Genomic DNA, 17978 nt, shown 5'->3' with positions numbered 1-17978 from the left:
AAAGCCACTAGGGAGGGAAGTACACTTTGCCTGTGATAAGGTCATGGCAAGGGTGTAGATGCAGAGATGGGTAAAGAATTGGGACCAAAATTCTAATCTATCATGAGGAATAAGGTGTTTAAAAAAGTAAATCAAATATATAATTTATTTTCTTTTTTCTCATATTCAAATTAATAGGTCTAATTTTTGTCCCTATATTAGAACTTTAGGGCCATAGCATTTTTCATGAAAGGTATTTTGGTGGGACAAGCAGTGAGAGGTGGTCCATTTTATCTATATGTCAGCCTTGAGGAAGATATTTATGTGTCAGTTTGTTAACTTGCTTTCCATTAAAGTTGAACCACTTTAGATTCACTAGAACTTTGTAGATTCAAAGTTTATGTAAAATGTGCTATTTGTGTAAAGATGTTGTTTTTAACTAACCCACTAGCAGCAGGAAACCCTTTCAATTATTTCTCTTGCATAAGCCATGGGTTTATGGTAAACTACCCACTCTTTGACAAATTTCTTAAAACCAACATCCAGATTTGTAATCCAGTTCATTGGAGTTAGGAATGTGGCCTAGGGCAATGGAAGAGTTTGTGTTTTTGTGCCAAGGTAAGTTACAGATTTGATCCGCAAACCTATTGGCCTCCCTGGCTTGGGGCCATTTATTCCAGATACAGCCTAGACAGCAATGACTGTTCCTCCAATTAACAGAGGTGTATTTCACAAGGAAATAACTGCTTCTTGTTCGTATATTGTTTCTAAGCCTAGAAGTAAAATTTAACTTTTTTAAAAACTAAATAAGATTTATATTTATGAATGAAAGCTTGCCAAATAAAAATATTTTGCTGTGGGAAAAAATATAACTTTTGAGAATGCCTTTCCAGGATGCTGAAATTTTTGTGTTCATCTTGGAAAGTGTAATGGGAATAATACAAGCCTGGAGGGAATGAGTTTCTTGACAAGCAATGAGACAGCTGGAGGAAAAGGCTTAAGTTTAAAGAAAATGGGGAGAGAGAGAGAAAGCCCCAGTGTTGATTCATAGATGAAAAATTACATGCATATGTTATATTGGCCCCCTGAGATGCTCTGTTCTCAAATAATTTAAATAGTTGGTATTACAGCATCAGTTATTGGTTCACTAAGGGAGGTTAGGTAAGAGTTACAGCAGTGAAGTTAAAACTCCAGGAACCAGATGGTCCCATGTGCCTTACTTATTGCATTTCTTTCATTGCACTCTAAACAGTGCCTTAGTTGCCTAAAAGAGTTCATAAGGCCCTCCTAAGGTATGCTTTCTGCCAGGGACGCTGAGCCAAGGTGAACAGGTTCTTGCTTCTGTTTCTGATTATAGCACACACATATTGGGTGACGGTGACATGAACTGAAGCTCTCTCACTTTTTCCAGCTACAGAGGGCTGCCTTGCATTATGTTGTGCTATTTCCACTTCTGATACTACTCTGTTCATTCTCAGGATCAACATTTTAGGGATGGATCCCCTAAGCACACCTTTTGACAATGAGTTCTACAATGGACTCTGTAACCGGGATCGGGATGGAAACACTTTGACATACTACCGAAGACCCTGGAACGTGGCTTCTTTGATCTATGAAGTAAGTCTCCTCGGAGGAAAACACATTGTTCGACTTTTGGCTGAAAAATTGCTTCAATAAGTTTAGTACCAAACAATGTGAAAAACTCAGTAGAATGATAATTTCACAAGAACACAAGACTCAAAGAACAGGCGATATAGTTTGGATCTCTCTAGAAACCTACAATTTTGTCTTCTCAATCCTCAGTAACATGCACCTAGTGATAAAGATGTGGCAAATACCTAGACTCCATAGAAAGAATTATCTAAGGATCTAAGATAACTAAAAATTAAATCAGTGCTGATTTAAGTAGTGATAACATTGCTTCCATGCTACTTGACTTTTGCTGTTATTGTTTGCTAGCCTCCTGATGAAAACTCACCTTTGCGTTGGTTTTCCTTCAGAATCCCCCTATGAAGAGCCTGCTTGACTAATGTGAGTGGCTATTTTCACTCACCTTAAACTCCTCTACCTCTTGAAAATGATTTATAAAAATGATTTTTACTCTAATCAACACTATTCCAAACTTAACTATCTTTCCTAAAGTCACCTAATTCTCTGGAACAATGACAGACAGACAGGTGTAGCCCTCCACCATTAAAAGGATTAATATTTATCACCTTTAGAGATTCCTTCTTTGTTCCAAACAAGATATAATAAATAATAATAATAAGCTTGCTCCGACCCAGGAGCTACAAGAGTCTGTTTCTTAAAATGGTCCCATTGGTAAAGGAGACCCTTAAGGTCTGCTTTATTCAGTTATTACAAGATTCTTATTGTTATCAGTCCCACCAGTTTGAAAAATGTGTATGCTTTTAAAGAAGCATGGTTAATATTCCTTTACTTTCTGAAAATATAATAAATCAGTCCCTACATATTGCAGCCAGAAGCATGTTTTCTCATGAATGCTAAGACTGTCGTATCTTGACCATTTGACTGGCATGTTTTTTTTTCACATGTGGTCATGTTTCTTATACCTATAAGTCAGAATATAAGTCAGTTGCCAACAAATTTGAGGAAATCTTTTGGACTGTTGGTTTTTCCCCATAATACCACGTTAAACTTCTTTAAGCACAGATTTTTGGGATGGAAAGATGACAATTGTTTTTAAAAAGTATTACATACATTCTATTTTCTTAAATAGAAAATACCAAACATGGTCGCCTTGGTCATTGCTGATGGGAGAAGGGTTATTGTTGTGTTGATTTAGTTTGTTTGGAGTTTAGTCTGCATTTTAGTTTTTCTGTTTTCACCACTGTGATCAACTCGTAGCTTCTCTAATGGGGTAATAACTTGTATGACATAGGATGGTGAAGGCTAGGGGCTGCCCAGGACTGATCTTGAAGCCACATTTGGTGAGGAAACACTGCTTTCCCTTATCCATAACCCTGGAAACAGATGTGTTTCAGCATTTCAGAATGTTTGGGATTTTAGAAAGGTGATGTGGGGCTTACCTGCATATGATATACATCAAAGTAGAGTTTGAGCAGCATCGCATAGTCTAACACATCAATATTTCTGTAGCAAAACTAATCTATGTTCACATATGGTGGGAAAAAAAAAGATTATAGATACCTTTTACTAGTTCAGGTGAGATTAATACCTCCAAAAAAGTTTGATGTCAAGCTTATTAGAAAGAAGATAGTAATTGTGAACTTGAATATTTATGTGGTGCCAACTGGGGTAGTGGGAGTTAAATAGGGGTTGGCTAAGGCCTCCAAATCACTCCCTTGCTGCTCCCACTGCTGATAATCCCCTTATTCAAATCTGTTATGGTCTCAGAAAATAAGTAGCCAAATTTGTTATTATTATACATAAAAGAATACAAACTTTTATGAGGGGAAATATCTACTTTAACTCCTTAGAGGGAATTTTTTTCTTTAATTCCTACTACTTAATGAAATATGTCATTTACTTTCTTATGTGTATCAGTAATACCTGAAGGAACATTATACATACTATACTTCTTTATAGCTTATTACCAATACCAACTCAATATAATACTCACCAGTTTTTGTTGGATGAAATGATTTTTAACTCTTGCCTTAGTTACTTATTGGCAATAATTTATTGGCTTTCATTTTTGACAGAATGATACTGGTCCATCATAACATGGGAATACACCTAAATAATTACATCTTCTTATCATCCATGCATACTCTCTCATTTAGGGTCTTTTGTCTCAAATGGGCTGTGGTTCTAGAGCCACTCTGCTCAGGTTGAAATTCCACCTCTGCCCCTTAGTGCTGTAAAATCTCAGGCAAATTACTTATCATCATTGTGCCTCAGTTTCTTTCTCTATAAAATAGAAATAAGAATGCCTACCTCATGGAGATAAATGGGTCTAAATATGTGAAACACTCAGGAAGTCACTGGCATATAGCAAGCCCTCAATAAACATTAGCTATTATTCGTTTTAGAGTATAATTAGTAAAAGACTTAGCCAAAGCTAGGTACATAATTAGTGGTCACATAATAGGTCAAGATTTACTGACTACTTTATAAATTAACGGTAATGACCAAGAACAACTGTAGTCAGTAAAAAGGGGAGAGGGGAGTGGTGATTGCATTTATAACTTAGGTCCTTTTCTACTTACTTTTCTTTGGTTCTTTCTTCACTTTTGTTGTTGAATAATAATTTGTAAGCCTAAATCATGTTTCAAGTGTTCATTATAATTCTTCTTAAATCTGAGTCTCCATGAAAATGTAAGAATTGGTAGATGAACAAAAATTTGCAAAATGCACCCAGTTTATAAGTATACTTTTCACCCCAATCCTGCCAAAATCCTGGGTGACTTCAATATCATGTGGGCTGCCAAGTATTTTTTGTTGCCTCATAACTTCCTATACCATTTTACTATAGCCACTCTTATTTCTAGCCACCTAACCCTTGACTTTGTCTTTACCAGAATTTTGCTGTCTCTGAAATCTGAAAATCCAGCTTTTAAGCCTCTCATCTTATCACAATTGTCTAACCTCTCAGCTGTCACCCTCATTTATGCCCACAAACCTCTACTTGGCCTCATCTAGACCTTCAGGCTTTTTGGAATCTATTTTTCTCCTGGTGTATCTTGTTCCTCCTACTCTAAATTATTTTGTTCATCCAAACTAGATCCATTGTGACTACATTTGCCAATATTAGCAGTGTCCTTGCTTTCCATTCCTCCTACAATCCAGAAAAACTCTGATTTGGGATGAACTTTATTATTTTCTGCCCTACTTATAAACTTATACTGCTGAACACTAAAGAGAAAATTATGCTCACACAAAAACAGCTAGCATTATAATTTCAACTGGATCCTCCACACTGTTCAGTAGGTCCATGATACCTTCTGAGACTTTCCTCATTCTTGTTCTTCACAGGAGCAGGCTCAATCTTTCAGCAACACCGTCAAGCCTCTTACTGTTACTCACCGTCTTGATCCTGGGTGCGCAGATGACATTAGCTCCAACTTAACAGAGAATACCCAAGTCTTAGGCAGGAGCTTTCCAAGTTGTTTCTTCAAAGTTATTCTATGTACTTACTTTGCTACTTGATCCATCTTTACATCCTTCTATTCTCTCAGTAGGAAATTATTCTTTCTCTTCCCTAACCTGGATCCCACTCCAAGTACCTTGCTAGACATTCTACTAAGCCTCCACTCAACCTTTCCTTCTTTTTCCTTCCACTCTGGGCTTCATATATAAATATTTTTCAAGGGTCTCATCTAAAAAGAAACAAATGAAGAAACCTCTCCCATCTCTATATACCCATGTTGTCTACAGTTGCTATCTCAACATATGTGCATTGCATTTATTCCCCACTCTCTGTTATCTTGTGTCTATTCATTTTTCAACCCTCTTCAAGTCTATCTCAAGCTTATTTTGAGCTCCCTTTTGGAGAATCCTTAAATAGTATTGAACTCTTTCCAGAGTTCCTAGCTTGCTTCACTAATTTCTCTCTATATATTCTTCTTGAGTGATTTCCTTTTCCTTTTCTCCTATGGCTTCGATTTTCACTCTATTTGATTGCATACAAATCCTATGTTACCAGCCCACATCTCTCTTTGAACAAGATGCTTGTATATCCAGTTGTCTGCCATTGTCACAGAGTCAACATACCTAAAACCGATAACCAATCTTACTCCCAATTTTCTGCTTCTTGCTCTTGAATTCTCTGTCTTGGTAAGTGGAAATAATATCGCCCTAGTCATCAAACTCAAAACCTGAAATCCCTCCTTAAGACATTCTTTACAGACTCATTTCCCTCAAAACCCACAATATCCAATCAGTCTTCAATTTCTATTATTATAATCTCCTTTAAATCTGTTTCTTATTCCCCATTCCCACTGCCACTGCCTTAAGCTGCCATCACTTCTCATGTAGGAATGACTCAAAATTGTCTTCTTAGTTTATAGCCTCTAGTTTTTCTCAGCTTCAATCATTCCCCACATTTCAGTATAAAAATAATAAATCTGATCATTCTCCTTGCAGCTTAAATTTGGTGAGTGTCTATCTATAGCCTTCAGTGCAGTAGTCAGTCTCCTTGGCAAGGAGTACAAAGTCAATCCTGATCTGATTTTTGATTGCCACTCCACCCTCAGCTTTCTCCTCTGAATTCTCCATCTTCTAAAATGCTTCTCCTACAAATAAATGCAATATGCTTTGATTTTTTCTCTATTTTGCTGTATAATAAGTATTTTTTGGTTACTATCTCAGTCTTTTATTGACCACAGAATCCTGAAAAATTAATACTGTATACTATGCTAAATAAATGCCTATTGAATGAATAAAAAATTCATGCCAGCATATTAACAGTCTAAGTTAATATTTCTAATGGAGGCAAAGAACAAATATTTAATTGGAATTGCCATTAAAGTTGACAGCAAAATTGCAAGCAGAGGCTTAATAAACATTCCAACTATTCTTTCTACTGGCAACTTAAGCCCATTTAGAAAATCTAGCAGCAGATAAAGCTTACTACATACCTGGTCATTTGTCCTATGTTGATGTTTCTCAAGTGGAAAATATGTAGTCTTTCTCTACAGAAACTGCTATCTTGAAAGGGACTCTGTTCTACAAATAAACTCATGCATTCAAGGTTGAAGTCATAGGCAGGGGTCAACTCATGAAAGCACTCATGTACCATAATAAATACACTGAGCATAATCCTGAACATAATGAGGGAGCCACTCCGGAGAGCAAGATGCTGAGAGTTTCATTTTAGAACTTCGTGTTTTGTAGAAATAAATTTTAAGGGAACAAGACCAGAGGTAATGAGAATAGAAGGAGGGTATTTTATGGTCCAAGAAGCAGATGACGAAAGGCTAATCTGGGTCTGTAATAGTAGAAATGAAGAGGAAGGATAAAATCCAGCATATTTAAGAATTAAGAGATTAGTAATAAATTGGAGACAGTATAGCATATGATCAGTCACAAGGTTCTGAATTAAGACTCTCTGGGTTTAAATTTTGGTAAATTCCTCCACTTATCATCTATGTGAATTTGGGCAACTTAGTTATCTTTCCTGGATCTCAATTTCCATCATAAAATGGCATGATAGTAGTATACACTTCATAGAGTTTCAGAAATATTAAATGTGTTAATAACCATAAAGTGATTAGAACAGTGCCTATCACAAACTAAACTTTCTATAGATGGACCCTATAAAAATGGAAAGCCAAAAACAAACAAACAAATAGAAAAAACAACCACACACACATACACACAACCAGTGAATTATAGGCCATCAAAAGAGATGTGGGAAATTGTATGTGCAGGAAATCTACCAAAGAAGGAGTGGGTTCTAAGAAGATAACGATTCAAATGCTCATTATTTTGAGTTTGAGGGTCTATATGACATTAGATGGAGTTATCCTACAACAAGGAGATTATTTGAATCAAAATGGAGAGAATGATCTAAATTGTAAAAAGAGATCTAGGTCTCCGTTAACATATACATGATCATTGCTTTTTTTTTTTTTTTTTTTTTGAGATGGAGTCTCGCTCTGTTGCCCAGGCTGGAGTGCAGTGGCGCAATCCCGGCTCACTGCAACATCGGCCTCCCAGGTTTAAATGATCCTCCTGCCTCAGCCTCCTGAGTAGCTGAGATTAGAGGCGTGTGCCACCATGCCCAGCTAATTTTTGTATTTTAGTAGAGATGGGGTTTCACCATGTTAGTCAGGCTGGTCTCTAACTCCTGACCTCATGATCTGCCTGCCTTGGCCTCCCAAAGTGCTGGGATTACAAGCGTGAGCAACCGCGCCTGGTGATCATTGCATTCTCCAGAGTGCCTGAGATTACCCAAGAAGTGTACAAGAGGGAGAAGAGAAGAACATAGAGACTGAAGTCCTGGAGCACACAAACGTTTAAGACTTAGGCAGAGAAAAAAATATTCTATAGATAATAGAGATGAATTGTACTTGTTATCCTTTACTAACTGTCAAATTACCCCAAAACTTAATGGCTAAATGGTTAAGAATGTGAGAGTAGCTTGGCTAGATGGCTCTGGCAGAGGGATGCCTCAAGAGGTTACAATGAATCTGTTCTTCATAGATTTCTCCTTTCAATTAGTGAGAGATGGCTTTGATAATAATATGTGATTTATGATTTTATTATCCATTTGTACAAATAAAATTTTAATGACATCTTCAACAGTTTTCTCTACTTACTCTCTATTTACAACTGCCCTCCAAACCTCTACAACTTGAACTCTGAAATAGTTCTTGATTGTGTCTCTCTCTTCCATTTTTAGTGCCATAGGCAATGTTTATTTCTTTTCAAGGAGCATTATATGAACAAATTCTTAAACAGGATAACTTCAACTGACCCCTATAATATGTCTGCCTCCTAGAACATGCAAGCCACTTGACCTTCTGTCTCTGAATCTAGCTTCTCCAACATCTGTTTATTCAGTACTCATAAAGAAACTTCCTTCCATCTTTGTGCTTTTCTGCTTTCTGTAATCTTGCCCCTTGGTCTCCTCTTCTAAGACTTTTGCTTTTCTCTCTATGATGGTTACAAGTATTGGTCCATTTCATAATGCTTAACATTAAGCCTAGACGTCTTTTGGCATGGATGGATTTTTGCATTTCCCAATTCAGCTTTTGTTCCTATGCTCTCTGGGATGACCCCATCCTCACAGTTTCAGGCTGTACTCGCAACTACCATCCCGGCATAGTGAGAGAGGCTACTTTTTTTTGAGTCATTCAACAACATCCTAATTGATACCCTGACCAACAATCTGTTATATTTGAAAGTGGCCCTCTACACTGCTGAGTTGATATTTGCCTTATGCCATTTCCTTTCTAGTCATTTCACATACAAGTGCAGGTGCCTACAAATTACACCCCTCTATCAAAAAGCCACGATGCCACCAGTATTGTTCTTTTTTCTCACAATTGCTTTGGCCATTCAAGATTTTCTGTGGTTCCATACAAATTTCAGGATTGTTCTTTTTATTTCTGTGGAAAATGACATAAAATTTTGATAGGGATTGCACTGAGTCTGTAGATCATATTGGGCAGTATTACTATTTTAACAATATTAATTATTTCAAACCATGAATATTGGATATCTTTCCATTGATTTGTATATTTTCCATTTCTTTCATCAATGTTTTATGAATTTCATCATACAGCTCTTTCATCTCCTTGGTTAAACTTATTCCTAAGTGTTTTCTTTTTAATTCTGTAGTAGATAGTATTTTTAAAAGTTTCTTTTTCAGATAGTTTGTAGCTAGTGAGTAGAAATGCAACTGATTTTGCATGTTGATTTTGTATCCTGCAACTTTACTGAATTTGTTAGTTCTAATATTTTTTGTCTTTCTTTGTTTTTTGGGTGGAGTCTTTAGGGTTTTCTACATAAAAGATTATGTCATCTGCAGACAATTTTACTTCTTCCTTTCTGACTTAAATGCCTTTTATCTCTTTCTTTTGCCTAATTGCTCTAGCTAAGACTTCTAGCACTATTTTGAACAGAAATAGAGTGGGCATCCTTGTCTTGTTCCTGACGTCTGATAAAAATTTTCAGTTTTAACCACTGAGTATAATGGTCAATGTGGGCTTGTTATATATGGCCTTTATTACGTTGAGATGTATTCCTTCTCTCCAACAAACCTAATTTGTTGAGAGTTTTTCTAATCTTTAAATGACGTTGAATTTTATTTAATGCTTTTTCTACATCTATTGAGATGATCATATAATTTTTATCCGTCATTCCATTAATGTGGTGTATCACAATTGTTGATTTGCATATGTTAAACTATCCTTGCATCATAGATATAAATCTCACTTGATCATTGTGTATGATCATTTTAATATATTTCTGAATTCAGTTTGTTTATATTTTATTGAAGATACATATACATATATGTTAATCACGGATATTGGTTTGTAATTTTCTTTTCTTGTAGTGTTTTTGTCTGGCTTTGGTATCAGGGTAATGCTGGTCTTATAAAATGAATTTGGAAATATTCCCTCTTCTTCAATTCTTTGGAATATTTTAAGAAAGTCTAGGATTAGTTCTTCTTTAAATATCTGGTACAGTTCATCAGTCAGTGATGCCTTAAGATTCTGGGCTTTTCTTTCATGGGAGACTTTTTGTAGTACTGATTCAATCTTTTTAATCATTATTGGTCTGCATTTTCTATTTCTTCATAATTCTGTCTTGACAGGTTGTATGTTTCTAGGAATGTATCCATCTCTTCTAGGTTATTCAATTTCTTTGTGCATAATTTTTCATAGTAATATCTTATGTTTATTTACATTTCTGTGGTATCGGTTGTACAGCTATCCCTCGGTATCTATGAGGAATTGGTTCCAGGACCACTCACAAATACCTAAATTCTTAGATGCTCATATAAAATGGTGTGATATTTGCATATACCCTACGCTCAGCCTCCAGCATAATTTAAATATTTCTAGATTACTTAGAATACCTAAGTAATGTAAGTGCTATTTAAATTTAAATAGTTGTTATACTATAATGTTTAGAGGACAATGACAAGGGAAATAGTTTGTACATGTTCAGTACAGATGCAACCATTGTAGAATCAACTACATGTTTGATCCAATGATGGTTGAATCCATGGATGCAAAATCCGCAGATATGAAGAGCCAACAGTAATATCTCCTCTTTCATTTCTGATTTTATTTGAGTCTTCTCTTTTCTTCCTGAGTTAGCCTAGCTAAAGGTTTGTTCATTTTGTTTCTTTTTTTAAAAACTAACCGTTGGTTTTCTTGGTCTTTTCTGTTGTTTTTCTGCTACCTATTGTATTTATTTCTGCTCTGATCTTTATTATTCTCTTATTTCAATTAATTTTAATTTAGTAAGCTTAGTTTGCCTTTCTTTTTCTAGTTCCTTAAGATATAACGATAGATTGTTTGAGAAATTCTTTTTTGATGTAGGCTTTTATTACTATAAACTTTTCTCTTAGAACTGCTTCTGCTGCATCCCATAAGTTTTGGGATGTTGTGTTTTCATTTTTATTTATTTTAAGATATTTTTAAACTTTTAATCTCTTTGTTGACTTATTGTTCAGGAACATGTTAATTTTTCCATATTTGTGAATTTTCCAAAATTTCTCCTGTTATTGATTTCTAGCTTCATACCATTGTGGTCAAAAGAGATCATTAATATTATTTTACTATTCTTAAAATGTTTAAGATTTGTTTTATGGCCTAATACATGATCTATCCACAAGAATGTTCCATGTGGGCTTAATAAAAACATGTATTATGTTACTTTGGATGGAATGTTCTGTGTATATTTGTTAGGTCTATCTGGACTAAAGTGTAGTTCAGTTCCAATGTTTCCTTAATAATTTTCTCTCCAGATGACCTGTCTATTGTTGAACGTGGAGTATTGAGAAATTCCCTACTATTATTTTATTGCAGTTTGTCTCTCCTTTCAGATCTATTAATATTTACTTTATACATTTAGGTGCTCTGATGTTGGGTGCATAGAAATTTAAATATCCTCTTGCAAAATTGACCCCTTCATTATTATATAATGATCTTCTTTGTCTCTTCTTACAGTTTTTGACAAGTCAAAATTTTATCTGGTATATTTAGCTATCCCTGCTGTATTTTGGCACTTAAAGGTGAAGTGAGTCTCATAGGCAGCATATATAATAGTTGGGGCCTGCTTTTTAATCCATTTAGCTACTCTACATCTCTTGATTGAGTACATTTAAGATAATTATCGGTAGGTAAGGACTTACCACTGCCATTTTGTTCATTATTTTCTGGTTGTTTTGTATGTTCTTTCTGGTTGTTTCTCTCTTGCTATCTTCCTTTGTGATTAGATAATTTTCTATACTGATATGCTTTAATTCTTTGCTTTTTATGTTTTCTGTGTTTATTATAGTTGATTTTTTTGTGGTTTTCATGAGTTACCATGCAGCTTACATAAAATATCTATAGTTATAATAGGCTATTTTAAACTGTTAACAACATAAATTCCATCACATTTTAAAAACTTCTACACTTTTCCTCCCCACATTTTGTTTTTGATGTCACAATTAACCTTTTTATATTGTGTATTACTTAACTATTGTAGCTATTATTATTTCTAATAGTGTTGTCTTTTAATTTTCATACTACAGATATACTTGATTTGTACATCATCATTATGGTATTAGAGTATTCTGAATTTGACTATGTACTTAATTTTACCAGTGAATTTTATAATTTCATAAATTCTTTATGTTATGAATTTTCATTCTTTTCTTTCAACTTGAAGAACTCCCTTTAGCATTTCTTATAGGAAGGTCTAGAGGTAATGAACTTTCACAGCTTTTGTTTCTCTGGGAAATTTTTTATTCCTTCATCATTTATGAAGGTCAGAATTGCCCCGTATACTGTTCTTGATTGGCAGTTTATTTTTCTTTCAGTACTCTTGAATATATCATCTCACTATCTCCTGGATTCAAGGCTTTTGCTGAAACATCTGCTAGTAATCTTATGTGAGCTCCCTCATATGTGATGAGTTGTTCTTCTCTTGTTTTCAAAATTCTCTTTGTTGTATGACTTTTGAGTTTTACTGTAATGTGTCCAAGAGAAGATCTCTTCAAATATAGTGTATTTGGGGTTCTTTGGGCTTCATAGACCTGGGTGCTCGTTTTTTTCTCCACTTTGGGGAAATTTGCTGTCATTATTTCTTTAAATAAGCTCTCTACGCTTTTGTGTTTCTCTCTTCCTTCTGGGACACCATAATACATATACTGGTTCACTTGATGGTGCTCATAGTTCCCACAGGACTTCTTCACTATTTTTTATTCTTTTCTATTTTTTGTTTTTCTGATTGGTAATTTCAAATGAACTGTCTTTGAGCTCATGATTCTTTCTTCTGTGTGATAGAATCTGCTACTGAAGCTCACTATGAAATTGTTCAGCTCATCTGTTGTGTTCTTTAACTCCCTAAATTTGGTTGTTTGTACTTTTTAATGCTCTCTCTCTATTGAACTTCTAATTTTGTTCATATATTTTTTCCTGATTTCATCTAGTCTTCTGTCTGTATTCTCATGCAGCTCAATGAGCTTCTTTAAGATAATTATTTTGAATTCGTTTTCAGGCAGTTTGTAAATTTCCACTTCTTTAGGGTCAATTACAGGAGCTTTATTTTGTTCCTTTGGTGGTGTCATGTTTCCCTGATTATGTGTGATCTTTGTGGCCATGCATATCTATGCCTTCGAAGAAGTAAGCACTTATTCCATCCCTTAAAGACCGACTTCGGCAGGGATAACCCTTCATTAATCAGTTTGTCCAGAGATTCTGGGCAAGTCATCTGGCATGGTCCACAAGCAGGCTTGATGCTGGAGTCCTTGGGCAAACGTGATTGGCTCCTTGATTCACTGGAGAAGGCCTAGAGCTTGGGTCTGCTGGAACGAGCCTGGTGCCTGTATCCATAGAGGTCAGCCTAGCACTGGAGTCTACAGAAGTGGGCCTGGACCCTGGGTCCAGTGGGTCCACTGGATCTTGAGGCTATAAGGACCATCCTGGAGCCTGAATTCATGAAGGCTAGCCTGGAGCCTGGGACCAATAGGGCTGCCTTTGCACTGGGATGGGCCTAGAGGCTGGATCCCCGTCTCAGGCCTGATTTTTGGATTTGCAGTGGCCATTCTGGCACTGGGTGAAACTGGAGCCTGAGTCTGCAGAGACCAGCCTTTGAGACTGAGTCCCAGATGCTGGCCTGGTGCCTGAGGTCATGGAAGCTGGCCTGAAGCTGAGATATATGGGTGCCAACCTGGCATAGCTGGAGGCTTAGTCTGCAAGTAAAATCCTGAGTCTGGGGATACAGGGATCAGCCTCATTCTGGGCCTGTCTAAAGCCTGAGTTAAGGCTGGAACCTTTGTCCATGAAACTGCCCTCAGGCCTGAGGCCACAGAAGCTGGCCTGGCACTGGTTAAGCCTGGACCCTGTATCTATAGGGTGCTGGGATGTAGCTAGAGTCAAAGACTGGAGTTATATTTAATAAGTAATTATAAAAGAAGTGGTTTTCATTTTATTTTGTTTTAAAAGAGCCCTGTATCTATAGGGTGCTGAGATGTAGCTAGAGTCAAAGACTGGAGTTTTATTTAATAAGTAATTATAAAAGAAGTGGTTTTCATTTTATTTTGTTTTAAAAGAGGAGCCATAAAAGCTTGCAGCAAAAATATTTGTTAGTCTGTTGTATCAGGAGAGGCTTTCCTAAAGCAGTGATGTTTCGGGTAAAACTTGAAACAAGAGTGGGAATTAATCAACCTGAGGCCTATGATTTGTGTGTATGTGTGAGAGGGAGTGTGTGTGTGGTGTGTGCTATGGGAGGATTGGGGGCGGGGGGGAAGAGTAAGAGAACATTCCAGAAAGTCAAAGCAGCATAAAAGGGACTTAGGGTAAGAACAGCATGGGTTGTGGAACAGCTAGATGGCTGACACACAGTGATGGAAAGATTGACTAGAAATAAACCTAGTTTAGACTATATTAAAGTCATTAGAAATATATTGGAAGGATCTAAGTAGGGAAGTGACAATGGTTAGTTTGCTTTTCCCTGTTATGCTAGGAAGTTTCTTCAACATGTCTTGTTTTAAAGATAACTATATACATTTCAGTCTTTTCATGAGACAGTAGTAGCTTTAGGTTTCCCATGCAGAACAACCACTCAATACATACTACTAAATCCAATTCATGACACTGTCTGAAGATACAGGTGTCCCCTTCCCAGACAAGTTACACCTAATTCAGAAGATCTCTGAAAAGAGAACTGAAGCACTTATATATCAACCCTCTCATTGACAATAACCTGACAATAGCCAAGTTGGCAAAAAAAAAAAAAAAAAGAAAAAAGTTTAATTGAAAGTTTAGTGTTGAAGGAACATACCTCAAAATAGTAAGAGCTGTATATGAAAAACCCACAGCCAATATCATACTGAATGGGCAAAAGATGAAAGCATTCTTCTTGAAAACCAGCACAAGACAAGGATGCTTTCTCTGATGACTCGTATTCAACATAGTATTGGAAATTCTGGCCAGTGCAATCAGGCAGGGGAAAGAAATAAAGGGTATTCAAATATGAATAGAGAAAGTCAAATTATCTTTGTTTGCAGATGACATGATCCTATATTTAGAAAACCCCGTTGTCTCAGCCCAAAAGCTTCTTAAGCTGATAAGCTACTTCAGCAAAGTCTCAGGATGCAAAATTAATGTGCAGAAATTGCTAGCACTCTTATATACCAACAGCAGGCAAGCAAAGAACCAAATCATAAATTAACTCCCATTCACAATTGCTAAAACAAACAAACAAACAAAAAAACAAAAACAAAAAACCTTGTAAAATACCTAGGAATACAGCTAACAAAGCACGTGAAGGACCTCTTCAAGAACTACAAACTACTGCTCAGGGAAATCAGAGAGGACATAAGCAAATGGAAAAACATTTCATGCTCACAGATAGGAAGAATCAATATTGTGAAAATGGCCATACTGCCCAAAGTAATTTATAGATTCAATACTATTCCCATTAAACTACCACTGACATTCTTCATGAATTAGGAAAAAAAAAACTAATTTAAAATTCATGTGGAGACAAAAAAGGGCCTGTATAGCCAAGACAATTCTAAGCAAAAAGAACAAAACTGGAGGCATCACACTGCCTGACTTCAAACTATAGTACAAGGCTACAGTTATCAAAATATCATGGTACTGGTGCAAAAACAAACACATAGACCAATGGAACACAATAGAGAACTCAGAAATAAGACTGCACACCTACAACCATCTAATCTTCAACAGCTCTTACAAAAACAAGCAATGGGAAAAGGATTCCCTATTTAATAAATAGTGCTGGGAGAACTGGCTAGTCATATGCAGAAAATTGAAACTGGACCTCTTCCTTATGCGTTATACAAAAATTAACTCAAGATGGACTAAAGACTTAAATGTAAAACCAAAAGCTATAGAAATCCTAGAAGAAAATCTAGGCAATACTATTCAGGACACAGGCGTGGGCAAAGACTTCATGATGAAAATGCCAAAGCAATTGCAACAAAAACAAAAATTAACAAATGGGATCCAATTAAAAGCAAAAGCTATAGAAATCCTAGAAGAAAATCTAGACAATACCATTCAGGACATAGGCATGGGCAAAGATTTCATGATGAAAATGCCAAAGCAATTGCAACAAAAACAAAAATGGACAAATGGGATCCAATTAAACTAAAGAGCTTCTGCATGGCAAAAGAAACTACCATCAGAGTGAACAGGCAACCTATATAACAGGAGAAAATTTTTGCAATCTATTCATCTGACAAAGATCTAATATCCAGAGTCTATGAGGAACTTAAACAAATTTACAGGAAAAAAAAATAACCCCATTAAAAAGTGGGCAAAGGACATGAACAGACACTAATCAAAAGAAGACATTCATGTGGCCAACAGACATATGAAAAAAAGCTTAGCATCACTGATTATTAGAGAAATGCAAATCGAAACCGCAATGAGATACCATCTCAAACCAGTCAGAATGACAATTATTAAAAAGCCAAAAACAACAGATGTTGGCAAGGTTACAGAGAAAAAGGAATGCTTTTACACTGTTGGTGGCAGTTTAAATTGGTTCAACTATTGTGGAAGACACTGTGCCAACCCTTCAAAGATCTAGAAGCAGAAATATCATTTGATCCAGCAATCCCATTACTGAGTATATATCCAAAAGGATAGAAATCATTCTATTATAAAGATACATGCATGCATATGTTCACTGCAGCACTATCCACAATAGCAAAGACTTGGAATCAACCCAAATGCCCATCAGTGATAGAGTGAATAAAGAAAATGTGGTACATATACACCATGGAATACTATGCAGCCATAAAAAGGAACAAGATCACGTCCTTAGCAGGGACATGGATGGAGCTGGAAGCCATTATCATCAGCAAATTAACACAGGAACAGAAAACCAAACACCTCATGTTCTCACTTGTAAGTGGGAGCTGAATGATGAGAACACATGGACACGTTGGGGGAAAAACACTCACTGGGGACTGCTGGGGGTAGGAGTGGGAGAGCATCAGGAGGAATAGCTAATGGATACTGGACTTTATACCTAGGTGATGGGTTGACCTGTGCAGCAAACCACCATAGCACATGTTTACCTATGTAACAAATCTGCACATCCTGCACATGTACCCCAGAGCTTAAAATAAGTTGAAAAAAAAAGTTTGCTATATTATAAGCCCTTTATATGCATTATCTCACTAAATTTTTATAAGACCTTTTGTGCTAGATATGATGAATATCCGTTTTATAGACTAAAAATCATACTAAGGACACAGAGATTGTTGCATAATCACTTTAAAGTCACAGAGTCTGTATTTGAACCCCAGGAATCTGACTCCAGCACTTTTTCTCTTAAGTCCTTTGTTCTACTGCCTTTCAAAGAATTGCTTGATTTCTGTTTGGTTCTGTTCTGCTTGTTTTTCCTTTTGTTTCGTATCTTGTTTTTAACAATACTTTTTAATTCTCTTTTAGACCAAAGGCGAGAAAAATTTAAGAACCGAACACTATGAAGAACAAATTGAAGCATTTAAAAGTATCGTCCAAGAGAAGACATCAAATTTTAATGCAGATATATCTTTAAAATTTACACCCACGGAAGCAAATAAAGTTAAAACTGAAAAGCCTTCTGAGAAAAAAGCCTCCTCAAATTCTTCACATGGCCAGGGTAATTTTCGGTTTTCATATTCCAAAAATGAAACTTACCAACTATTTTTGTCATATTCTTCAAAGAAGGTAAGACCAAACAGTTAATATAGGAATATAATGGAAAGGTTCCAAACTAACCAGACTCTTTAAGCATTTAGAGCAAATAGAAATCATAAAAAGGAAAAGAAATATGGATCAAATTCTCAAATATGTAGCTAGCATGTCAGAAAGAATACTAACTGG

General features: G+C 35.9%; 1 protein-coding gene across 1 annotated transcript in view; it reads left to right on the top strand.

The window, feature by feature from the left end:
• The window catches only part of C9 (complement C9), an 83165-nt gene that overhangs the window by 23274 nt on the left and 41913 nt on the right, over positions 1-17978 (top strand). The window contains exons 5-6 of the mRNA XM_003899603.3: positions 1458-1596; positions 17562-17822. Of these exons, the coding sequence (XP_003899652.2) occupies positions 1458-1596; positions 17562-17822 (400 nt within the window). The remainder of the gene's footprint in view (positions 1-1457; positions 1597-17561; positions 17823-17978) is intronic.

Source organism: Papio anubis, chromosome 5 (genome assembly GCF_008728515.1).
Source record: "Papio anubis isolate 15944 chromosome 5, Panubis1.0, whole genome shotgun sequence".
Taxonomy (NCBI): domain Eukaryota; kingdom Metazoa; phylum Chordata; class Mammalia; order Primates; family Cercopithecidae; genus Papio; species Papio anubis.
The sequence above is the reverse complement of the archived record's forward strand: the minus strand, read 5'-3'. Positions and strand labels throughout refer to the sequence as shown.